This window comes from Pseudorca crassidens, chromosome 17, assembly GCF_039906515.1.
Source record: "Pseudorca crassidens isolate mPseCra1 chromosome 17, mPseCra1.hap1, whole genome shotgun sequence".
In the NCBI taxonomy this organism is placed as follows: Eukaryota; Metazoa; Chordata; class Mammalia; order Artiodactyla; family Delphinidae; genus Pseudorca; species Pseudorca crassidens.
This window is the reverse complement of record NC_090312.1, coordinates 8,854,284-8,879,615: the sequence shown is the minus strand read 5'-3', so window position 1 is coordinate 8,879,615 and position 25,332 is coordinate 8,854,284. Positions and strand designations below refer to the sequence as shown.

The following is a 25,332-nucleotide window of genomic DNA, read 5'->3' as shown; positions in this document are numbered from 1 at the left end:
GGTAACATCAGCTCATTGCCCAGAGATCCCTGGTGAGCACACAAACACAGATTCCCATGGAAACTGAATCAAATCAAACCATCCAAATAACTAAAGATCCAGGTGGAAGGAATTAGAAATAGCACAAGGAGAGGAGATTTGGGGCCAAAGGAAATTACCCAGCCCCTGAGCGGGGAGTGACAAGCAGTGGACTCAACTCTGCTGTCCCCACGCCGCCCTCCCCCCCACCCCAGTTATATGGCCTTTGGCTCCGCAATGAGTCAAGCGTTGCCATCTATCTCATCACCGTGTGACACTGGGCAAGTCCCTTAAACCCCCGTCTCTTCAGCGCGGTTGGCAACAAAACCTCTTTTAAAGGGTTGTTTTGAGAATTAAATGAGATGATGCACGAAGAGAGGGCAGCACAGTTTCTGACAAACAGCTGACGCTCAAGATACACCAGCTCTTACGACTCCCACGGTTTAGTATGTATCTAACAGTCAGATGGACCAAACTTAGGACTATCTCAATAGTATCCTTTGACGAGTTTCTTAACATCTCCAAACTGGTCTCTCATCTGCTAAGGAGAGTATCATTTCCCACCTTGGCAGGGAAGCCCTGAGACAACGGGTGGGCACGCAAATACCCATTTGTTCCCTTCCCACCTCTTCCCTCCCCTCAGTGGCCTTCCACCAAGTGGCTCCCCACCTGGAGCAGAAGGGGTAGGGCTGGATAATAAAGCATCTGCCAGCTCTGATATTCTTGGATTCTAGAATTCTAGCCAAAGAAAATAAACCAGAACCCAAAATACTCTCACTTTCCCCACTCATCAGATTTGCAAACACAACTGCCTAGTCTGATGCCAGAACCTTCTCTGCAGAGTCAGATCAAACCACTTCCTTCCTGCAGCCCCAGCACCTCAGGCCAGCCGCCCACCCAGCTCTGTGCTCTGAGGGCTCCAGAGCCTCTCCAAGGGGGGACAAAGTAGGGTCTCTGGAGCTGCCCATCCTAAGGTGACGTCAGGCCAGAAGAGATAAGGCCGAGATGCCATCTGCTCTGGCAGCTAAGCTGTCTCCTAAGACAGCAGCTCTGGAGCTGCTTCTCACTGAGGACCTCTGGGCTAACAATGTGTATTTTGATTCATGCAAAAAAAAAAAAAAATTCTCGACCACTTTGGGAAAGGAAACGAGTCTGCCTGATTTAGTCAAAATGCTGAAGTACCAAATACTCCTCGAAAAATAACATTGGCTGCTTTTGGACACACACAGTGAGGCAGCTCAGCCTCCTTAAACTCAACCCCCAAAGCGCTGCCCGGACAGGGCCCTGATTCCATGAGCCGTAAGGACCAACTAAATGAACAGATGAAAGTGGGCTGCCGTTGAGGATGTCAGTTCTCGGGTCCTTACAGCAGCTCCCCCTCAAGGGCTTGAACATAAACCCACCATAGCACTGGTCAGATTATCTACCTGGCCAGATCCTTTTTGACGGAAATTGCAAAGGTGACCTAGAATCTAGTACTGCAGTACACGTCGTGGTTGAGAGAGCTGATCTGGGGCAGAGTTGGGTTCGATGCGGCCCCTGCACAGTCGCTGGCCATGGGAAAGCCTCAGTTTCCTCATCTGTCAAGAAGGCATGAGGGTACAAAGTCCCAAAAGATTCAACAAAAGCCCCTGGGGAAAGCCTGGGCCCCCGCCTGGCTCCTCAGAGAAGCTGAAGCCCACAGCAGGCAGGAGACTGTCGTTTTGCAGGAGCTCCCGCGTGAATCCAAGGTTAGGGTGGGTGGGAGAGTCTCCGCGCTGGTACGCTCTGCAGCCACCGCTGACCAAGGTGCTGTCCGTCTCTGCTCCCGGCCCCGTGACCCAGAGAACGTCAGCCAGCACGGTCCACGGCATCCTCTGAAGGACATCCTTCAGCGACCCACGCCCACGATTTTAGAGACTGCTGGAAATCTGGGAAACCTTCACAGATATCATGAGTCAACAAGATCTAGTAGCCAAATCTAAATGAATATAGTTTTATCCAAAGATCTTCTTGGAAACGACCTTGACAAAGTGTCGCTCGGCACGCGGATGCAGCTCAAATATTGTGATTCATTTGTAAGATAACAGCTTCCAGGAAGAATACACTTCGCCCTTGGAGGACTCAGAATCCAAGCCAGAGGGACCTCTGCATGTGCCAATGCCTCTGCATGGGTGATCGGTCCCTAATCTTCTCCTGTCATACGACTTCACAAATCACTCAGGTCTCAGTCCAATGTCACCTCCTCCAAAAGCCTTTCCCGACCCCTTAACCTGCCCCATCTCATCAACCTGCACCATCGTCTTCCAAGCCCGTACAGTAGCTGGGGTTGTCATTTTGCTGAATCCTTCATGTGTGTTGCCTCCCCCTTCTAGGGAGTCAGGAGGCTGGGTGCAATCCTAGCCCTACCCCTCTCCCACCCCGTGACCTCAGGCAAGCGACTGAACCTCTCTGCGCTCAGGCTCTCCATCTGTCAGATGAAGACAGTTCGTTGTGAGCAGTGGGAAAGCAAAACCGGGCAACACACGGGGAATGGTGCTGAGCTATTCGCTTAGAACTGAAGCCCCTGGAAAGAGGGCTCACTGCCTGTCAGGCTCACTCCAGTGTTCCCAGCACCTAAGACAATGCCAGACACAGAGCAGGCATTTGTTCCAGGAACAAAGGAATGCACAATTGGGAAAATGCATCCACCTCCCAGGACAGCTCTGGGACTCACTGGCTCAGCCCAGGCTGGGGCACGATGTTGATGAGCCGTCTCCTGCCTCCCCAGCCCCTCGCCGAGGCTAACCTCTGTGGTCTTCAGGTTGCCACTCTGCTGACGTTGAGGACGTGGCAGCCCGCCCACTCCAGCCTTAGCCACCTTCAAGTTCGCCTGCGCAGGGCCCAAACTCCTGTCCCCTGCTCTTGCTACTACCTGTGCCCGGAGAAGGGAGCGCATAACAGTGCTTGGCAAACCGTCAAGAGTGACACAGAAGCGAGGGATTATCTTCACAGAGAAGAGATAAACTACGTTTTCCAGGTTTCTTGAATGACCAAAATTTTAGCAATCTACAATAACCATAGGACCCAACAATTCCACGTTGGGTACACACCCAAAAGGACTAAAAGCAGAGTCTTGGACAGGTGTTGCACACCCGTGATCACATAAGCACTATTCATAGCAGCAGAAGGGCGGAAGCAACCCAAGCGTCCACTGGTAGATGAAAGGATAATTAAAATTCGGTCTAGACATATAGAGGAGTATTATTCAGCCTTCAAAAGGAAAGACATTCTGACACAGGCTACAGCCTGGATGAAACTTCTCTCACGTGACATTAGGTGAAAGAAGCCAATCACAAAAGGACGAACACTGTGTGATGCCACTTACGTGAGCTACTTAGAGTAATTAAATTCTTAGAAACGGAAAGTAGAATGATGGTTGCCAGAGGCTGGGTGGAGGGGAATGGGGAATTAGTGTTTCATGGGGACAGAGTTACAGTTTTGCCAGATGGAAAGAGTTCTGGAGGTTGCCAATGGGAAGGGGGTGGGGGAGGGATGGACTGGGAGTTTGGGGTTAGTAGATATAAACTATTACATATAGAATGGATAAACACCAAGGTCCTACTGTAGGGCACAGGGAACTCTATTCAATATCCCGGGATAAACCATAATGGAAAAGAATATAATAAAGGAGTGTATAAACTTGTGTAACTGAGTCTCTTTGCTGTGCAGCAGAAATTAATGCAATTTTGTAAATCAACTATACTTCAATAAAAAAATTAATTTAAAAAATTTTTTTAGAAAAGAAAGAGTGCTGAGATGGATGGAAGGAATGGTTGCACTGTATTATGAATGTACTTCATGCCACTGGAGTGTGGACACTTAAAAATGGTTAGGATGGTCAATTTTATGTTGTATGTGTTTCACCACACACACAAAAATAAAAATTGGAAGAACTTCATGATACAGTTGGTAGAGCAGGTGTGTTATTGGACCAATACTGATTGGGAAACATCACATCAGGGCTCCCCTCTGTCACTGTCCTCTCTACACAAGGCTGGAGCGAATTTCCCCATTTCACAGATGAGGAAACTGAGGCTGAAGGGAGGTGAAGCATCTTGCTCTGGGTCAAACAGCCAAGAAAGGGCAAACCCGGCTCTCGAGTCTGGTTGAATCTGTGGCCTTGACCTTGGGGAGGAGGGACATCAAAAGGCTGCTGCAGGAAGACGAAACCACAGAGGGGATGGCTGCTTCGGTGGCGGGAGCGGGACCGAGAGCTGACATTTCAGTGACAGAGAAAGTACGTTAGTCTCCCTGCCCGGAGCCCCGCCCAGCCCAGCCCCGAATGATCAGCCAGCCCCTGGGGCTGCCACTCAAGCTTCACAGCCCCCAGAGCCCATCGAACAGCCAGGGCCGCGGCTGCCACGGCTGCTGCATCTTTGCAGCTCTACTACCCTGTCACTCGTCTCTCCCTGTTCTCAGGAGGGTGGGAAACGACCAGACAGAGGATCAGATGTCATCACCCTCAGCTGCCCGCACCTCACAAGCCTGGACAAACGATTCCCCTCTTTCTCTGTCCTTCAGTTTCCCCAGGTGTAAACTGAGGGGCTGGGTGAGCCAAACCTGGGACCCCTGGAGACAACCTATTCACCTCCCACTTTCCCAGAGCACCCCCATGTACCCAGTGTCCTGTGAGACAAGAGACCAGCGGGGGGAGCTCTGGCCCGGGGACGGGAGAGGCAGAGACCTCGGCCCGTGAATGGCACAGTAAGAGCACGGGCTTCCTTCCCGCTCCGACAGACCTGGGTGGGATACCCAGTCCCAGCCTCCGGCCTCAGTTTCCCCATCTGAACGATGAAGATAACGGTATCTCTGCTTATGCTGTTGTTGAGGAGTTAAATGAGATATTGGCCGGGAAGCCCTTAGCACACGGCCTGGCTCGCAGGAAGCACCATTAAACCAGCCTCATCAGGCGTGGGCAGAACGAGAAGCTCTCAGGGCTGGAAGAGGCAAGGCCCGGGGTCTGGTGCCACCTTCCTGTCACTGCAGGGGACCTCAGGCAAGTGGCTTCCGAACCCTGACTCTCTTCTTCTTAAACAAGTATAACAGAGTAGAACCAGAGGCCATGTCCCATGAGACCAAGCGCTCCTTGAAGACTGAGGTCTGTATTCTGGGTGCCGATACAGCCAGTGAAGTGATGGGTTCGGGTCCCCCAACCTTTGATGGCCTAGAAGGTGCAGGGAGCTGACAGTCTGAGTCACAGTGGGACGAACAAACCAGACATGGTCGGTCGGCGATGGGTGGGGCTGAGTGACTAGCCATTGTCCTGGGCCTGAGCTACTCATAGCCCTGCCTCCTCTCAGTCTTGGACCCAGGGAGCTGCCCTAGTCCTACCCATCCCAGGTCCCTCTCTGTTCCTCTGCACAAAGGTGGGCTGAGCCCACCGGGTGGCCTGGCTTCCAGCTCTAGTAGGGCTGCAGGCTCAGTCAACACCACCCCGCTGAGCCCCCACCAGCAGTGACCCCAGAGGAGAAAGTGTGCCTGGAGGTCTGACCACGTTTCCTCCCACCCCCGGGGACATGTGCAGGGGGGAGCTGGTGGCTCAGGGGGTTCCCAGACCCCGGAGTCTAAGGGTCGCTTCCACATGTCCATCCATGCCTATGACCTGCCTTCTTGCAGAGAGTGTGGCCTCTGCTTTCTAAGCAGTAAGCGCCGCTGTGAACGGCACTGGTGTCTGAGTTACAGCCGGGAGAGATGGGGAGGGGCCCGGAAGTCGGGGGGGGCCTCCCTGTCTGCATGACCTGGGGGCACCACTCACCTGCAATAAGGCGATACCAGAACCCACGCCCAGGGCTCTCGCAAAGAGTAAATGCGTGCACTTAATTAAATTAAATTAAAGCAAAGGCGGCCTGCCTAGAACAGCGCCTGGCACACAGTAAGCGCTCAAAATCAGTCATTCTTACTGTTTTATTAAATTTACAGATGGAGGGTAAGGGAGGCTCAGAAGAGCTGAGTAACTTGTTCAAGGGCACACACCTTGAAAGGTCAGCTAGAATTAAACCCGGTTGGCCTGACTCAAAAAAGGGGGAAAAAAAGATGCTTTTGTCCAAGATGCCATGACATCTCAGCTGTGGCCTGACTGTGGCAAGTTCCACCGTCTGGGTGGCTCAGTTTCCTCATTCATAAAATGGGGAGATGCCAGCCCTGATCTGAGTTCATCCACTGCAGATGCACCGAGAGGCTGGGACAGCAGTGATGCTATAAACCCAGGGCTGATGAGTCAGAGAGCTGCTCCCGGGGGGTGAGAGGGCATCTCCAGGCTCAGCTGCTTTTAATCACAAACCCCTGGGGTGGAAATGACCTGTCCCAGCCCGAGCTGTCCCTGCAGACTGCCCCAGACGCCCACTGACAGCGAGGGAGGCGAGAGGGCCCCAGGCTGGAAGGACCTCCCTCGGGCAGGCGGCATCCCTGCCAGCTCACGGAGTCGCCTTCAAGCCAAGCCAGCACCGCTCTTAAGTAAAGGGCACGTGACGGCTGCTAACCCTTGCTCAGGCTGCCTGCTCTTGGCCCTGACACAGACGCTGCTAGGGGGCTGTAAAAGCAGGTTTCATGGTCAAATCACACCGGGCACTGTCTAGCCGTGCAACTGAGGGCCAGGCACGCTTAACCTCTGAGCCTGTTTCCCCAGCTTTAAGAATGGAGACAGCAATCCCGACTGCATAGCACTGCTGGGGTTCAGTGGGGCGTCCCCTGCAGAGTTCAGGTGTCACACGTGTGGATGTCCAGGGCCTGGTGCACAGTGGTGGTGTAATAAGTGTGCTCTGAACAAGTCAGTGTTACACAGTAGGATGTGTTGGCCTCAGAGAACAAACGGCCGGACAGAAACCAACACCTCGGACACACCCTGTGGGTTCCACGGGCGCGGGTCAGGGGGGTCTCCAGGTATAGCCAGGATGACGCATAAGTGCACTAAGGCCCACACACCTTGAGTGTGATCTTCGCACATTCACCTCCCTGATTTCACCCCAGCCGACGTTTCCAACCCCTCTCCCTCTTTCCCCTTCCTTCCAAAGACAACGCCAAGATTCCCAGCCTCTGGTGGATGGTGGGCCGATCGTTGAAATACGAGATTCAGGAGGATGAGTGAGCTATTTGGGGGTGAAGGGGGTGAAAGGTATGATGGAGACGCAGGGCTCGGAATGGGCCAGAAGCCCGGGCACCTGTGTGATGTGCAGGCAGAGGTCCAGGTGAGCGTGACGGCCTGCATCTGGTCTCTCTTCAGTCCTGTCTTCTCCGGGAAGCCCACAGGACCCGGATGTGCTCAGGCTTCCGGCTCCACCCCCAGCATCTGGCACGGCATGGGGCCCATGCAGCTTTGGGATAATGAGTGCAGGATTTACAGTTCCTGAGGTTCTGACCCGCCCCTGGGCCATGAGAGGCCAACCCACTCTCCCCAAAACTTGTTCTTGGACAGACCTTCAGATGCACCTCCCACCTAGCTCTCATGTCAACCTGGAGCAGAGATGGAGCCAGAAAACCACAGAGAAGGCTGGTTTCACTTTCCCAGGCACAGCCAAGAACGTCAAGCCTCTGCTTCCTCCATTCCCTCCCATCGCAGGGTCCCAAGCCCACTCAGTGTCTTGCCATTCCCTCCACACACGCCCCACAGCTCGGCCCAGCTCTGCAGGGTTGAAGGGGGCTGGATATCTGTCCTGCTTTCACAGGGGGTAACTGGCTTCTACGCCCTTGGCCAGAACTCAAACGCGCTTCTCTCCGGGGAGAGAAGCTGAGTGTGGGGAATCAGCTGAGGCCACTTCCTTCTCTCCCCTTACCCCTAACATCTGAACACTGATCTAACCAATGGAAGAAAGAGGAAAAGAGAGAAGACAGAGTAGGAAAGGGGGAAGGGAAGCCACGTCTTCTACTTGCCTGAACATCAAACTCTTGCAGGAGGCCAGTGATGGTCTGTGGAAAGACAAGAGACATGGTCAGTTTCATCAGTTTCCCAGAGCAGAGAAATAATGTCAGAACACACGGACCTCTCCATGCCCTGAGTCTGTTATATCTACCCTATGTCCTCTGTGGGGCCTCTCTAATGCCTTACAGAGAGAGACTTTTCATCTCAAAGAATAGCAGTCCAGCAGAAAAGTAGACACAGTAGATGGATTCCTTTTTGACTGCAGCCTTAGCGAAAAAAGATCTGAAGGTCTAAGCTGACCACAAGCTTGAGAGATACAGGACTGTAATTGCCTATTAACTGATCTCTGTCTCCACCTATGTGCTATACTTTTAAAGCTCAAACCTGACCATGTTACTGCCTTTAAATTTCTTCCACGACAGCCTATCATCTAGATTAAAGTCCAATCTCTCATGGGTGGAAGAGGAGAACAGAGCATTTCCCTCAATCCAACAATTCTGAGTGTCCAGCCCAAACTCCATCTTTTATCAGAGCTGACACTGGCAGGCCAAGCCCAGGAAGACAGGAAAGGGGCCCTTGTCCCCTGGGTAGCAGTGAAAGTACAGCTCAGAGTTGAAGCTGGAGCCACCCTGGGCCAAAGTTTCCAAGAGATGTTACTGGCATGCTTTCCTCTCAGCTCAGAGATGGAGTTCAAACACCCCCTGAAAGCGGAGGCCCAGCTAGACCCACCACTACCCACCATGAAAGAAAACCGCTCAGCAGAGCAAAAGGCAAAAGAGGTGATGGAAGGGGAAGGAGGACCCCTTGGGACAGCCAGGGGTTGGAAGATAAGATTGTAACAGCCGCCTGCTGAGAGAGATTAAAATAGCTTCACACCCCCTGGGGCTGGGGTTAAGAACATTAGGGAGTTTGATAAATTCAGGTGGAAGCAAATGTGGCCAAAAATACTTCGTGTGTGTGTGTGTGTGTGTGTGTGTGTGTGTGTGTGTGTGTGTGTTGCTAGGAGGGAGTAGAAAAGCTATTCTGAACAACTCTAACCTTCAATATGCTAACAAGAGTGCAGAGGTCATCGAGATCGAGGACAGACATCAGGAAGAACTTCCCAATAGCAAACCTAATTAAAAACGCTTTGCTGAGTCAATCTAAGGAATTGGAAGGTTTACTTCCATCTAAACCTTGAAAGAAAGGGTCAATATCTACTTAGAGACAGGCTGACATGTAACCTGGGGTTGATAACCTTTTAGACGTTTGTTTGAGAAGTAAAATTTTCCAAGGGTAGCGCTGTGCTGCCTAAAATATATAAATGCTGTGTTTAAAAATGCATTTACCCTTGCACTCAGCGATGCCACTTGGGGAGTTTACCTTAGAGCTGCACCTGCATGTGTATGAAATGAGGTACATGTAAGATCCAACGAGTGTATGAACATCCTGCCGCACTGTTGGTAATGGCAATGTGGACCCAAGTGTCCACATACAGAGCACTGGTCAAATAAATGTGGTGGAACACTGTGACACTGGAAAGAGAGAAGCAAGTGCTCTATGGACTGACGTTGGAAAGGTCTCCATCGTAAGTGGTTAAATAAATAAAGCAAAGCATGGTATACTATTTCATATGGTTTTTCAAAAGGGATAAGAATATGTTGATACGTATTTGTATCGCCTAGGGGTTGTTTTTTTTCTTGTATGTTTGTTTGCTTTTCAATACTGTGTCAAAGATTCAGACAGAAGAGGAAATGGATTTGCAGCATGAATAGTGAATAGTAGTATAGTTGGCAAACTACGGCCCTCCCCATTCCTCCACCTTTTTTTTGTAAATAAAGTTTTATTGGAACACAGCAAGCCCATTTGCTTACATATTGTCTAGGGCTGCTTTCATGCCGTAACTCTAAAACTGAGTAGTTACAACAGAGACCATGTGGTCCTCAAAGCCTAAGATATTACCATCTGGCCCTTTATAGCAGATGTTTGCAGACCCCTAGCATGGGAATGATCTCAAGCATTCTGCAGCCTCGCCTGGCCTGGCTTCTAATACTAGCTGTGTCACCTATATCCAAATGAACTTGGGCAATTCCCTTCCCAACAAGACCAGTTTCCTCATCTATATAATGGGAAATAGAAAGTTGCCTCCCACTTTCATAATGAAAAGTCCATGAACTAATGGACCTAAAACAGAGCAGCCACTAGCAGAGTCATAAGCCCATTCCAGCGGCAGCTGGCCTGAGCTTGGCTCCAAGCCCCACATTTTGTAACCATGTGACCGACCCAAGAGGACAAATTAACCTCCTGGAGACTCAGCTTCCTCTTCTGTAAAATGGGAACAATCAATGAACCTAGTTTCTAATCAACCACAGCCTTATCCTTCCGTTTAGCAGGAGAAAATCCATGAAGTGTGACTGGCCCAGAGACAGGCACACAGGACGTGGCTCAGGCATGCTAATTATTACTTTCAAAAGCACTGAGTTGACCTCAGAGTAACTGCACTTTTGAAGCTGAGCTTTACATTTTAAAAAAAGGTGTCTCATCACCGGCCGTTGTGAGGCTCCGTGAGAACTGGGACACGAACATAGTTTAAAAATACAGCGTCAACTATGTAAATGAAAAGCCTTTTCACATCCATCCACAGCCGGTCCAGGATGGATCATGCCAGGCTGGGCTGTAGGGCAGGGGCTTCTGTTTCCAACAGGGAGGCCTTGTCGACCTGAAAGGTTTGCCCAAAAAGATGGTAATAATTGTAGCAACAAGAGCTCATGAGCAAAGCTGGTCCCCTTCAGGGCGGACAGGGTTCTAACGGCTCCACATGAATTAACCCACTCTATCCTCACCCTGGCCCCATGCCATAAGTCCTAGTGTCACTGTTTTTTAAAGTTGGGGGCCTGGAGCACAAAGAGGTTGAAGGATTTGCCGGTGGTCACAAAGCTGCAGGGTGTCACAGGCAGGATCTGAACGTAGAGAGTCTGGTCCCAGTGTATGTGGCCTTAACCTCTAAGCTATGGGGCAGACAGAGTCGATGGACAACGGGCTTCATGCTGCAGGTTTTAGAACCACAGGATGCCAGAGGTGGAGGTGACAACTCTGGTTCAATGTCCTTACTTCACAAATGAGATCAGTGAGGAGAGGGCAGAAAAGCCAGCGGTGGGTGAGAGGCCTGGCCACAGTGCCTTAGCACTCGGGAGCCAAGCTGGGACTTGAACTGGTACTTCTTGTCCCTTTGCATCCCTGGAAAAGGTGACCTGTGGAAACCAGGAAGCAGTGGGCATGTGCGTGTGTGTGCATGTATACACACGTGGCAGTGTACATGCACGCGTGTTCCCATTGTGCACACACGTATGCCTGTGTACGAGTGGGCATGGGATGGGGTTAGCCAGGGGCATCTCCACTCACCTCTCCTTTCTCCACCAAAGGCTTCACCTCAGCGAGGTCCACGTCCTGCAGCTCCCGAGACATGTCCCTGCTGTCACCTGCCTACAAAGGGACAGAGACCAGGAGGTTAGCGCTTCCTGCTGGGACATGTTTTCAGAAAGGAGCAAATCTGAGGCCAGGGAGCAAGCCTTCACTTGCACAGCCCAGCAGCTCCTACGTCCTACCCACCGCCCCATCCCATCCCACTCTTGGGGACCCAGGGGAGTAGATTTCCTAGGATGGGAAACTGAGGCTTACGGACGCATCTACACTCAAAACCAGGCCCTCACACCCAGTCCAAGACCACCCACCACACCGAAGACGTTTCTCCCTGCATTTTAGAAGGAGACCCACATCTCCAAGCCCAAAGTCAGGCAGCCCCAGCTTGACGACCGAAAGGGGGCAGAAGGTCGCAGAGGCCCGCCACAGGCAGGCGTGGCACTAGCTTCCTCCTTCTTCCTCCTCAAACGAGAGGGGCCCCAACAGAGGGGCAGCCACGCAGACGCCCCCGTGTCCAGCTCTGTCCAGGGCACTCTGCTCCATGCTGTGGGGGAGAGGGGCAGGAGGCAGGGAACACCTCACGCCAAGGGGTCTGACACTGACCACTCAGGAGGATTTTGAAAGAAAAAGGACTTTCGAGGCAAAAAGCACTGCATGAGCCAGAGCAGGGGTGGGAGAGCAGGGGTGGGGAGGGTCGGGGTGCGGGCAGAGATCGGGGTGCGGCAGAAGAGGTCCTCCTTGGCTCTGACGCCCAGGCAAGTGCAGAAGAACCAAAGGAGCTAAGCTGAGCAGAGCTCGGGCGGCGGAAATGCCACCATAATCGACTCCCTGGGGAGCGAGGCTTGGGCGGTGACAGTTACTGAGCGCACACCTGGTTGCCTAATCAAGGACCTGGTGGCATAAACGTTTCTTGTTACGGATGAATAGTCAAACTGGGAGAACGAAGCGCCCACCAGTACCGGGGTGAGGCACAGAGAGTCCAGAATGAGGGTTCCGTGCTGCAGGCAGAGGCCAACGAGACAGGGTGAAGAAGTAAGTGACAGGAGGAGGCCAGGGACCCTCAGGTCACAGACCCAGACCTTCCGCGTCGGGTACTTGGTGAAAAGCCGCCTGACCTCGGCCCTCACGCTGCTCCTTTCCAGGATGGGGACCTCGCCCCAAGCTCCCCGCAGACGTTAACAGCCAGAGAGAGAATGCAAGTCTCTGAACTTCCAGCCCAGGGCTCCTCTGAAGATCCAGCTCCCCGAACCCAGAAGAGCCCTCTTTATGACACACCTCTCGGAGGTCAGCGGGCGACAGAGCAGGGGCCACCCGGCCCCCAGCCCTGCGCCGCCGTACATGGCATTCCGTGGGCAGATCCCCTGGGACGCTCGGGTCTGGGGCCCCGGCACGATTTTCCCCAGCAGATAACCAGCCCCACAAGAATGCCTTTATGCAGCCTTTGGAGTCCAGGCTCCAGAACATTCTGAAAACAAAGTCGGTTTTATATTTGTGAACATTGCTGGGCAGCTGCCAGCTTGGAAGCAGGAGGCATGAAAAGCCAAGGTCTGCCGGCCTTGCTAACTCAGCGTGTTCGTGGTCCCGAGACCCTGGCCGTGGGACACCTCGCCTACACAGCGCAGGGAGACTTCCAGAAGCCCGGGGCTCTGGCAACGCCACCGTTCGTGCTCAGAGGGCAAGGACTTTCCATTTCACAGGGGCTCCTTCAGAAGCCAGGGATGAAGTTGGGGTCTCCCGCTACCCCCTGCGCGGGCCCGGGCAGGCCTCCTTCAGCCCCCTGTGGACAGGTAGCCTACCCGGCCCCTTCCCTTCCCTACCTGTAGCTCCCAGCATCACAGCCAGGTGCAAAGTCGGGCCTCAACTCGCTTGTTGAATAGACAGATGAACGGCTTTCGTGCAGCTTCAGAGCAATGTTTGTACGTAAATTCACTCTTACATGATCACCAGACCACAAGAGTGAAACACTGTGAAAACAGGTCTACATTTATAAGGGCTCATCCCAGACTGCAGTTCAGCCCGGTGTGCTCAGGTCTCCTTGGCTGCCAGGTGCCATGATCCCACTAGACTGTTGGCCTCTACCTGCCCCCTCATCCTCTTTCAGAACAAGAAATAGTTCAAGTCCAACCTTCCTGGCTTCCCGAACATGCTCCCAGAGACATCTCTTTACTCCACGCCTTCTTTTCCTTCCGACAACCCAGCTTCCCAGACCCCAAGAGACAGTGGGTTGAAAACTGGCACGAATCCCTTGAACATCAGCATTTGAGAATCGCTGCTTTGGGCGGGTTGGGTGAGGGCGCCGCCCTCCATGTGCTCAGGGCCTTGGGGAGGCTCAGGGCGGAGCCCACGGAGAGCTCTCCCGGTGTTTGTCTAAACGAGGGTGATTCTTCCCCCCCTCCATTTGGCGCTGTCTGGAGACATTTTTTTTTTTTTTTTTTTTATGGAGACATTCTTGATCATCGTGACTGGGCGATGCTACTGGCATCTAGTGGGTGGAGGCCAGGGCAGCTGTTAATCATCCCACAGCGCACAAGATGCTCCCGCAGCAGAATTATCTGGTCCCAGTAGGGAAGAGGCTGAGACACCCTGGCCTAGACCAAGAAGAAGCTAGTGAGGTCCCCAGGACGCCGAGGTCTGCAGGGAGACCAGATAAAGCAGAGGGACGCTCCAGTTCTTCTTGTCCGGGGCAGGGGGGTGCCTGCAGGCCCGGGGCAGCCTGTAGCTGATAGCCGTAACTGCAAATGTCCCAACAGGAAGAGTTGGCCGGGGCCTCCATCTAGGTCACTGCCCGCAATAACCGAGGCTGCCCAAATGGGCTGCAGAAGGTGCACCTTGAACCTTCCCCCTCCCCATGCCCCCCACCGCCCTCCCTGCGCTACTGGAGGAGCAAGAAGACAGCCTGCTTGGCACCCAGCTCCGCCGACTTAGGCCACTTGAGGCCAGCCCTCACCCTGTCTCTGTCGCCTCAATCCAAAAACTTCGCAAACTTTTGGTTCAGAAGCTGTTTGCCTAAAGGAAACCTTACAAGGAAGTTCAGTACATAAAAATTGATTGTCTTTAAGAAGAAAGCTGACGTGCTTTGGGTGAAGCCAGGGACATCTCCCAGCAGCCCCTCGGGCCCCCCCTTCCTATCATCTGCCACCACCCCCCGGCAAGACTAGCCCTCAAAGACCATCTGAGTTCCAACAAGCGTGGACTGTACGGTGATTTACTCGGAGATGGCTTTCCCGTACAGTAGGTTCTCATGCAGGCACTGAGCAGAGAGAGAAAGGACCCCTGATAGCTCCGTTGACAACTCTATGTGACAAGTCAGGGACCGATGGGAGGGGACCTGATTTGGGTGCTCTGGCTGGTGCCCCCGCCCCCACCAGGTGCCACTCGGAGGGTCACACCAGGGTCACTCCCCACAGCCGACCTGAGGCCCAACTTGGCTCAGCAAGCTCTCTCCCTGCACCTGAGGCCGAGCGTTGGATGCCCGTCCCTGCCCTTCTCCACGGCCTCCTGCAAAGTCCCAGCGCAGTGTCGGACTGAAAAGGGCTGAGGCAATCATGCAATGGACAGGGGGTGACAGGGCCAGGCCGCGCAGGGCACAGGGGTGGGAGCCCAGGAGTCCGATTCCCAGCCACCCTGCAGCATGGAGTTGGGGCCATACCTGCCAACTGTGTCTCAGCACAGAAGGAAGCGGCTCCAGACAGGAAATGAGGTTGGGACAGGCCTCCTCCTGCTAAAACCCCACTCCGTGCCCAAAACGGGGCTCCAGGTCACAAGGCCAGCTGCCAGACTGGTTTATACCACATTTTCCTCTCCCACCTACTTGCCCAGAAGGAATTCTGAGAAAACCAACATCGCAGAAGTGAAAGGTAGCCACGAGCTAGGCAGGGAGACTTGAGGGTCAGACCTGGGCATCACCATTGATTGGTTCTGTGATCTAAACTCTAAGCCTCAGTCTGCTCATCTATAAAATGGGCATAACAACTCCTGTTCCCAGTGAGTAGCAGCGGGGCTTAAATGAAACTATGGCACACAGAATGTGGCAAATAGCTGCTTAATTAATCAGTGCACTTTTCTGGTTGCCTCAGAGACCGCGGACATCTGTGGGGACACAAGACTATGTTTTATACATTCTTAGTCCCCGAGTGGCCCAGCAAGCAGGGGACACAGAGAAGAGCTTCAGCAGGTGCCACATGGGTTTCCAGCAATCAGACCCAATGCACCATCACACAGGTCAATGAGTAACAAAGGCCCAAGGGGTGCGGGCAAATACCTTTCCAGTTCAACAGACCCAGGAGTCAGTCAGCAATTAGCTGGACTTCATGGGTTCCAGGGAAGCCAAGACTGAGATTTGTCCAGAGGAGGGACATAGGTGACCTCGGGGACTGGGAAGGCAGCGGGCAGAGGCATTTCAGGCAATGAGGCCACGTGAGAGCTGTTAACCTGTCACCGGGAGAGCGAGGGGACACAGAGCCTGGGATTCTCAAAAACCCTGGTAGAGCAGCAGGAACACCGCTTAGGAGTCGGGGCATGGAAACCCGCCACGTGACTTTCCCCAAGTCATTCATCCCCTCCCTGGGCCTTGGCTTCCCATCTACTAAATACGTGGCGTGTGTTCTATGGACAGCACATGGTCCCCAAAGCTCAGGATGGATGGGAGCCTAGGGGAGGGTGCTGCACGCAGACAAAAGGGCCGTGCGCCCTGGGGTCCTACCAGGGCCCCATGCAGCTTGGCTCTGCCTGGATCCATCTGCCCTGGGAACCTGGAAGAACCTCTCCTCCCGGCCTCGACCCCTCCCTGTCCATTAAACAGGGTCTCCCTCCAGCTCTGGCACTCTTCTAGCAAGCCACACAGGGGGACCTATCTGCAAGCTCTGCTGGGCCCCTAGAACTCCCCCGAGGCAGGGCGGGGGTGTCCAGCAGACAAACATCCAGGATGTGCTCTGGGAGTCCCAAGATGCACCCATCTCAGCAGGAGAGGCCAAAACCCTGCACACGCACAGCAGGACCGCAGCAGCAAGAACTTCTGTGCACCTCCCGGGCTCCAAACTCTGTCCCTCCTTTGAGCTTTCCAGCAACCCCAGAAGGTGGACCTTAGCGTGAACAATCTGACAGGGAAACGGAGGCACAGAGAGATTATGAAATGTACCCCAAGTCGCCAAGCATCAAGATGACACAGCTTAAAGCAACCTTAAAGGGGACAGTTGACCACAACACCAGCTTGCTCTAAATGGACATACATACCGTGCACCCAGCCCCAGGGTGAGGATGTGCTGAGGACGGGCTATATGTGTGCCCAGGAGGCTTCCCCTGTGTGGATCAGCTGGGGGAGTCATGTGTTTCTCCCTCTACCATGGGCAGCCCCCCAGAGCCACCACGAGAGGCCCCCTTCCCTGCAATACCACCCGGGATCTTCCTGTAGGTTCTCAGCCCCCCTGAGCCACCATGAGAGGCCCAGCCCACGTCTTAGACTTTTCTGTTCTCCCTTCACAATACCCAGAAGGACTTCTGTGTTTAGCTTTTCCCCAGAGTGCCTTCCTGACATGGCAAATGCAATACTTTGAAAAAGGGTTCACTGCATTGTTCTATCTGTTCCTCAAGGAGGTCCCTGGAAGAATGTGGATCTGATCATCCCAGCTTACAGATGGGTCACCTGAGGCTCAAACGCCAAGGCCCATGTGACTCCCTTAAGGCCTAGACTCCATCCTTCGACGTGGGTGCAGGTGTGCAGGGCAGGCGCAGGCAGACCACAGCCTCCTGGAGTCCTTCAGTGAAGCAGAGAGAGAGGGCCCAGGAGCGATTGTTGATAAGTTTGCATTGATTGTGACGGTCAGCCAGTGGTCCAGATCTTGTCTGCTCCAGAACACGCCTGGTTTCCAAGCCACATGAAAGAGGTGTTTTTTCCAGCACACTGGGCTCTTTATAGAACAGAATTTAAAAGGGGGGCGGGGGGATCAATGGGTGCTGCTGTCGCCACAACATCTTCCCCGAATACAGGAACCCCCGGAAGGTTCCAGAGAACAGACCCCTGTCTGCGTTAACCTCAAGGAAAGTAGCCTTGGGGTATGCCTTGCCTCTTTCTGCCTTGCCTCTTTCTGCCTTGCTGTGAATGCGTTCTTTGGTCCTTTCTTTGCCAAAGAGATTTTGATGCCAAGCTACCAGGCAGTTGGTGGGTTCTCTTGATGTTTTCTGGACCTTTCGAAACTCAAGGCTCTGGGGAGGGTGAGGAACTTGGTGGCCTTAACTCTCAATGTTTTTCTTAAGTAATAAACCTAGGAAAAAATATGGCTGGACTCACTGGACCTTCAAGAAAGTTCCCCAGTTGAGGGGAAGGGAAGTCAAAACTAGGGCTTTCAAAAGTCAATAAAACAGTGACAACGCAATTGCGGAAAAGCAGATCAGACGATCAGAATTCCTCGAGGCCCCTGCTGCTCTGCATGGAGGTTAAACCTCGGCAGCATTCAAGGAACTGACTGATATTGAAAGAATGAAAAAAAAAAAAAAAAGAAAAAGGAATCGCTAAAGAGAAGACACACCCAGCTGCATGCATTCCCCAGGTACAAGTCTAGAGCTGAAACGGAACTTGTCTGTGTTCGGCCAGCACAGAACCAGCAAGAAGGTCAGGGAGTGTGTCTGGGACACAATAGCAGGAAGAGGGAGGGGCCAGCACTTGGTCCTCGCCCACCCCCTTCCCTGCAACACCACCCAGGATCTTCCTGTAGGTTCTCAGCGGAGTTTTGGCAGCCCAGCTACGTGTTTGGCAGAGAGAAGATCAGACCGTCTGCAGGGACGAGCAGAACGATGGAAGGCCAAAGGAGGATGCTGGGGGGGTCAGAGGATTTTTCTGAGAATCTGCGGGACAAGCATAGGTGGCACCGGATGGTCTGTGGGATAATTTGTGGAAAGCACACAGACGGAGCCAGTGTTCGCATTGGATGTGGATGTAGTTTCTTCCTACAAAACCCTTTGTCCCCGAGATGGGATGAGTGCCACGCTGACGGGATCCTTCCCCGAAACGGTCTTGCTGCTTCTACCCTCTGGATGGCCTTCCGACCTTTCCTACACAAGAGGGCCCAAGTTATTTCCTTAATAAGTGGAGGTTTCCTTTGGACCAACATTAATTGAGCGCCTACTAAGTGCCAGGCTCTCAGGTCTACGGGGAAAAGGGTGACTGAGACAGCCCAGAATGATCCAAGAAGGGTACCTAACCCAGCCTGCCTTCCCGGAGGGGAAGGCCAGGGAGGGCTTTCTGGAGAAAAGAGACAAGTTCAATGATTAATAAGGAGAGGGAAAAGGAGGTGAAGGCTTCCAGCTAAGACAGTCCTCAGAATTACCTGCCTCGTAAGAATGCCTCTCACACCCACATTCAGAGAGGGCTGCCCAGAACCTTCTCAAAGCCAACAGGGTGGAGTCGGGGGTCAAGATGGGGGAACAGGATGGAACCCTGGTCCCCATCCACCTCTTTAAGCAGAGCTGCACATGGGCGTAAAATTTGTATGTACAGAGGTTTCCACAGGTTTAAGGAGGAAAAAAAATCTATAAAAGATAAGGCCCCCAGACTGCTAACGAGCCCCATTTCCTACCACCTGTTGGAGGGACAGCCCTGCCGGAATGGAAACGCCTGGAGCTGGAGCCCGGGTGAGCAGGGGTTGGCAGGTCTTCAGTAAATGGAATCAAAGATTGGGTCAAAGAGAGACCTCTGTGTGGACCCGAATTCTGTAATCTGGTCTGTCCTGTGGTGCCAAGTCAGATTCCCAGGATTACCCAGGTCTCTTCTCACAAGGCGCCCACCCTGGAGAGCTGGGCTCCATGCACACCTGATAAGAGTCCCCCACCCCTCCTGCCCACCCCGCTCCAACAAGCCTGGGCTGGCACAGCAGGGGGCCAAGTGAGTGTCCAGGGAATTTAACCTCCTCAGGTTCTGCAGCAGAAATGGCCAACCCGCCTGTCTCTGTCTCCAAACATAAAGAGAGAGAGCAAGCAGAAGGGCAGGGCTGGAACCAGACTGAGATCAGGGAGGCAGGAAGGGCTGCCCGAAATGAATCCAAGAAACAAAGTTCAAGTTCTAAAGACAGGTCCAGAAGGATGTGGGCGGGGAAAGGTCCAGGGCGGCTCACGTGGAACAGAACCCCATCACTTGATTCTGGACAAGCAAGTGACCTGCGCAAGCCTCGGTTTTCTGACCTGAGAAATGGCAAGGATGTCTCCTATCTCAACTGAACCAGGCGATGCCCTGAAATCACAAGTCACGTTAGCCAGATAAGAGCTACGTACTGAGTACTGTGTCCCCAGACCCTGGAGGCATGAGAAATGTGGCCACCCCTTTCTTTTCCTCTCCCCCTACCCATTATTCTGGAGCAGGTATCCTCAACTCTGGCCGCCTTCAGTACACCCTACCCCCAGCCCAGCCCAGGGAGCTTTGAAACAATGCAGATTCCTGGCATATCCCAGACCTACAAGGCCTGGAAATCTGCATTTCAGACCAGGTTCCCATTACATTTTTATGCATTCAGCATAAGCCTAGCTTTTTTTTTTTTAAATAAGTGTATTTATTTTATTTATTTATTTTTGGCTGCGTTGGGTCTTTGTTGCTGTGTGCGGGCTTTCTCTAGCTGCAACGAGCAGTGGTCACTCTCTGTTGCGGTGCACAGGCTTCTCACTGCAGTGGCTTCTCTTGTTGCGGAGCATGGGCTCTAGGCGCGCAGGCTTCAGTAGTTGTGGCACACGAGCTCAGTAGTTGTGGCTCGCGGGCTCCAGAGCTCAGGCTCAGTAGTTGTGGCGCACGGGCTTAGTTGCTCCGCGGCAATGTGGGATCTTCCCGGACCAGAGCTTGAACCCGTGTCGCCTGCATTGGCAGGCGGATTCTTAACCACTGCGCCGCCAGGGAAGCCCAAGCCTAGCTTTTTGGAAAAACTTCAAGAAGCAAGACATGAGTCCAGCATTGCAGGTGCTCCCACTGGTCTGGGTAAGTTTAGAACAAAGGTTCCTGCCGCTGATTGCCAAGGAAATGCCTTGTCATTTGTGGAACTGATTGACAGCAAAGTCCCTCACGGTGTCCTCACAGGCGAGTACTGTTCTCAGTTCCTTCCACGGATGTTCTCAGTTCCTTCCACGGATTAACTCAATTAATATTTACACGTCCCAGTGAGACAGTGCTGTCTGTTATTCCCATTTTTCAGGGGAGGAAACTGAGGCCCAGAGCTCCTGATTGCCTCTCTGTACTTTTCATTCAAGCCCTTATGCAATCACCCCAACACGCTATCATGAAAAAGAACAAAGGCTTTCAAGTCTGACTCCCTGGGTTCTAAGTCTGGCTCTCCCACGTTCAGTCACGTGGCCCACAAGCAAGTCCCTTCAACATTCTTGGCCTTGGTTTTCTCATCCATTCAATGGAGCCAAGACAGCCCAAGCAGAGCTCTTGCAAAGATGAGAGGGGATGCGAGGATACAGCCACTGATCTGAAGAGAGAAAGGTCTTGTCCCTCCCCGGCCCCCTCCGCCTGAGTCAGGCCCCCTCCTTGCTAGAATCTCAGATGCTGAGTCATCACCTTGGCTTCCTTTCTGAAGCACAGGGCCTTCTGAGTCACGCCTTGGATGGGATTCTCTGGAGTTGGGTCCCAAGGAAGAACTGCAGCTTCAGGCCATCAGAAAAACACAATGCGATCTTTCTTCCCCTTCCTTGCTGAGGCAGCCCAGGCCAGATTTCAATGCACTGAGGGGAGGGAAAGGCGGGTCCAGCTCTGTTTAGATCTGGGGTCCAAGCTGGAGGAGGCAGCCCAAATCCCATCAACCACCGCTTAGCGGGGCTGCAGCCCTTTCTCACTAGACTGAGTCTGCTAATCTCTCAAGAACACACAATTCACACTGAAAATCAATCAACCACCCACATTCTGTCTGGAAAGTTTCCTCACCAGAAACTCAGTGAAGATCCAATTTATTTTTGCCCCTCTGACAGCAGAAAATAAATCTCTCAAGACTGAGACCCCCTTTCACCACCTTCAATCCCAGCCAGGAGACCCCTGGAAAGGGTCATGGAGAGCCGATTCCCGGTTTCGGCTCATCCTTGGTAAGTCGTTCCCTGTCTCAGTTTCCATCTGTAAAATGGGTAGAAGTCGGACCAGTAAGTTGTGTGAGTTTTCAATTCCAGTCCAAATTATCAAACCAATGGATAGTAATCCTGGATTTGATTCTCAGGAGAGGAGACCCTAAGAGCTGCTCCAAGGTCTGCTTGGAAAGCCCAGGCACATGCTACCACCGAAAGGTCTACTGCCTCCTCGGGATGCTGGCTACCTGCGGGATCATCGGGGAGTGGGGCACAAGGGAAGGAGCCATTCAATTCATTCAGCGTCTGTATTTGATCCCTGCCCAAGGACCTGGCCCTGGGCCAGGTGCCAAGTGATGGGGCGAGGCAGGCAACACCTTCCTTCTCACTCTCTAATGAGACACAAGGTCCTGCAAAGCTACGAAGGGACATCCCAGGCTTCGATCCTTACACCAGAGCACTGTCCCTTTGGAGGTTTCCCAGCACTTCCAGACCACCTCTACCTCCCCCCCTCCCCTGACTCCCACCCTGTGCCGCTCCATTCCAGCAGTTACCACCACAGAGGGCTGGGGGCTGCACCCGCACCTGCATTCCTCCCCTACTTGGTGAGCCCCTTGAAGGCAGGTGCCGGGGCCGGCACTCTCTGTACCTTGCTTATTTCAGTTCACGTTTGTGACACTCAGTAACGATTCCAGAATTTCTATAAAGGAGGAGGCTGTGCTGGAAGGTTTGCCTTGAAACTGCATTTTTCATAGCAAGAACACGGTTTGTGTTTATTTTGTTCTTTAGGAGAAGGTGAAGTATGGCTAATGGCCATTAGGAGGAGGCTAAAGCCCTCCTGCGTGGCCACTGGCTGAACTCTCTTCGAATCTTTAATCTTTCCCAGTAGCTCAAAGGAACCAAACAAACTTCAAACTGAAGCGCCCAGGACATCTGCGAAGAAGAGTTGGTCTCGGGCACAAGACAACCGGGCCCTCCGCCCCCAGATTACCCTCCCCCACCAGCTGCCAGGCACCTCCCCCTTCCAAGCCACAAATCCGTGCTGCCCCAGACCCACAGGGACGTCTGACAGCAGAGGCGACAGACGGGCGAGTGGGACTGGTGGGCTGGGGTGGGGGGGAGGGGTAAGGAAAAGAGCCACTAAATCCCAGCGTCAGCCACTAACGTGACCCAAGCGGTGACCGCGCGTTTGCCCCGGAGCGCACCGCTTTGCACCACACGCCCTGCCCACGGCTGAACCAGAGACCGCGGCGGATGGCCCAAGAACGTCCGAGCAACTCCAGAGGCTCTCCTCCTGCAGGGCAGGAGAGGCGGGCCCGGGAGGCAGGGGAGAGAGGCGAAGCGGGGGAGGCTGGGCGGAGGCGAAAGTGACGCCACTCGAAGCCCCCTCCGGCCCAGGCCACCTCTTCCGCGACGCCACAGTGCCCACCCCAGGCCACCTTGGGGGCCGCACCCTGCCACCTCGCTCCCGCGCGTGTCACACGCGCTGTGACACGCCTCGGACCCACCCCACCACGAACACACACACACACACACGCAAGCGCGCCCCACCCCTGCTTCCAGGCTGAATGGGCCCCCGCCCCTCGGACGCACCCTGACTCTGGGCACAGTCTGGGAAGCAGGCACACCCACGCCCCCTTCTCCCGCCTCATCCCCATCGCCGCTCACCCCTACCCACTGCCTTTCTACACACGCGCACTCAACCCCTCCTTCCCCAGACACCCCACTGCAGGGACAAACGCCACCCCGCCCCCGACACACGCACTCTTGGTCCCTCCCCCTGCTCCCAGCTCCAGCTCGCCCCCCGGCCCGCGGCGCCAGCTGTGATCTGGGAGGGCCCCGGGAGCGCGGTCAAGGTGTGCCCCGAGCCTCTCCACCCCCGACCCCGACCCCCAGGATCCCACTTCCTCAGCTAGGGGAAAGGTGAACGTGGACCTTTTTTTCCTCTTGTAGCCGAATCGAAACCCCTCACTCCGGCAGTGCCCGCGCCCCCAAAGCCCCTGCTCGCTCTCGCCCTCGCGCCACGGGGAAGCCGAGCACTTGCAGCTCCGCGGGGCCACAAAGGGCGGACCAGGAGCTGCAGCAGCACCCACGGGCGACCGATCCTTCCCCGCCCGGCGGGAAGAGGGCGTCAGGCTTACCTGAGGTTGAGAGAGAAAAGCAGAAAGAGCCGGAGCTAGGTTGGCGGCGCCCAGAGGGAGCAAGGAGAGCGGCGAAGAGAGGCGTGCACTCCCGAGCCTGAGCTGGGAGCCAGGGGAGGTTTGTTTATGCCCAGGAGGAGGGCGACTTTATAGGCGCTGTGGCCCCGCCCCCCGTGCCTCGCCCCGCCCCCGCCCTCCCGGGCCCGGCTCGCAGCGGGGACACACCCCTCGCCGCTCCCTCCTCGCGGGCGCTCCTCCCGCTCCCTTGGGCGCCACTGGCCGTGCTGGGGCAGCGCGCGGCGGGCGCCCGCCGGAGCCGCCGCCTGTTGCGCAAGCCCGAGTAGGGGCGCGGCGGGGAGGGGCCTCCGGTCCCGGCGGCCGTTAGGCTCTGCAGTCCCTTCCTTCGCCCGGAAGGCCGGGGCCTCGGCGTGTGCAGCGGGCGTGTGTGCACCGGGGATGCGTTTGTGCGCGGGTGCGTGTGCCTGTGCGCGCTCGTGCGTGTGCATGGGGACTTCCGTGTGTCTCTGTGTGACCATCTCCATCTCAGAGTTTCTTCTTCCGAGTCCCGTCGCGCCACGCCCTGACATCCCTTACGGGCGATTCCCTACTTCCTCCAGGTTTTAGCTCCCGAGCCCCATTTAGCTGCCTCCTTTGCTTCCCGGAGACCCGCTCCCTGCGACTCTCACCCCATGCCCCTGCCTTGTTGCATCAGCTCTCCGCTGAAATGCACGCTCCCATTTAATCACGTCCGTCTTGCTCAGCCCATCCTACAGCCTGGACACCGCCCCGTCCCCACCCCCCGCACCGCTTCCTACCCGCCTCCAGAGTTCTGAGCCCACCCGCCCTTTCCCGCCCTTCTCCCCGCCCCCAGGCCCCTGGCTGGAAGGGAAGATTCTCACTCTTTCCTCTTCTGGATCCCAGAACTTGTACTGAGCGCCCTTTCGACGCTTAGCTTCCTTGTCTGCTGTCTGGTTTTTGACTCCGTGTTCTTAAGCCGCTCTGCAGGTCAGAATGCCCGGCGGAACTCTTTTTTATAAGGTACGTGCCAGGGCTCCACCCCAGGACAGTTTGGTTAGAATCTCAAGGATGGCAGACCAGACGTCTTTTAAGAGCGTCCCAGATGGTTCTAATGTGCAGCCCCGGTGAGAATCACTGCACTGCGAGAGCATCATTTTATGGGTGAAGAAAAGACCCTGTCGTTGTCCCCAGGCCCCTTGCCCAGACTTGTGTTTGCAGGGACCTGCGCCCCTCCCCCTCCATCTGCCTGCCAGTGGTAAACCTCTTCCCTCCACCATCCCAGGCTTTGCTCAAGGCAGTGGCCTGCCTCTCCTCTGTGTGTCCCATTTGCCTGCATGGGCTCTGATATTTACCTATTCTGTCATTCCACAAATATTTATTGAGCCACTGCTGTGAGCCAGGTCCTGTGCTCAGATTCTGGGAAAAGGAGTGAAAAGGCAAGGTCCTTTCCCTGGGGTTCATAGCACAGGAGCCCCAAGGCTCATTTTCTCCATCTGCACAAGAAGGTTAAGCTGAGCTCATTCACTGGGTAACTGGATTGAGCACCTTTTCTGTCCAGGCTCTGTTCTAGACTCTGGGGACATGGTAATGAACAAAAAGTCTACCTTTTCCAGATCCACCCTGTTGTAGGAACACCCTCCCCGGTCTAGCAGTCTGCAGGCCAGCTTTCTTTTACCCCACCCACATACATCCATTTTCCCTTACCTCCCCCATTTTGACTTTGAACACACATTTCTTGAGCCCCTATGGTTTATTACCTGGCAAAAATATAGAAGGTCCAGTTCGAAAGTGGAGTAGGCTGCCTACTCCTTCATTAACAAGTGGAAGCTTTGAGGAAGACTTGGGGGTGGG

The 25,332-nt window shown here is 54.2% G+C and overlaps 1 protein-coding gene across 2 annotated transcripts in view; it reads right to left on the bottom strand.

The window, feature by feature from the left end:
• NDRG1 (N-myc downstream regulated 1) overlaps positions 1-24,490 on the bottom strand; it is a 55,543-nt gene extending 31,053 nt beyond the window's left edge. The window contains exons 1-3 of one of the 2 annotated variants that reach the window (XM_067711198.1): positions 24,363-24,490; positions 11,276-11,356; positions 7,906-7,941 (exon numbers count right to left, since the gene is read on the bottom strand). In XM_067711198.1, the coding sequence (XP_067567299.1) occupies positions 7,906-7,941; positions 11,276-11,338 (99 nt within the window). In that variant the 5' untranslated portion in view covers positions 11,339-11,356; positions 24,363-24,490. Of the gene's footprint in view, positions 1-7,905; positions 7,942-11,275; positions 11,357-23,463; positions 23,623-24,362 lie in introns of those variants that run through there. The other variant, XM_067711197.1, reaches the window with a different exon arrangement.
• Positions 24,491-25,332: the final 842 nt, after the last annotated feature.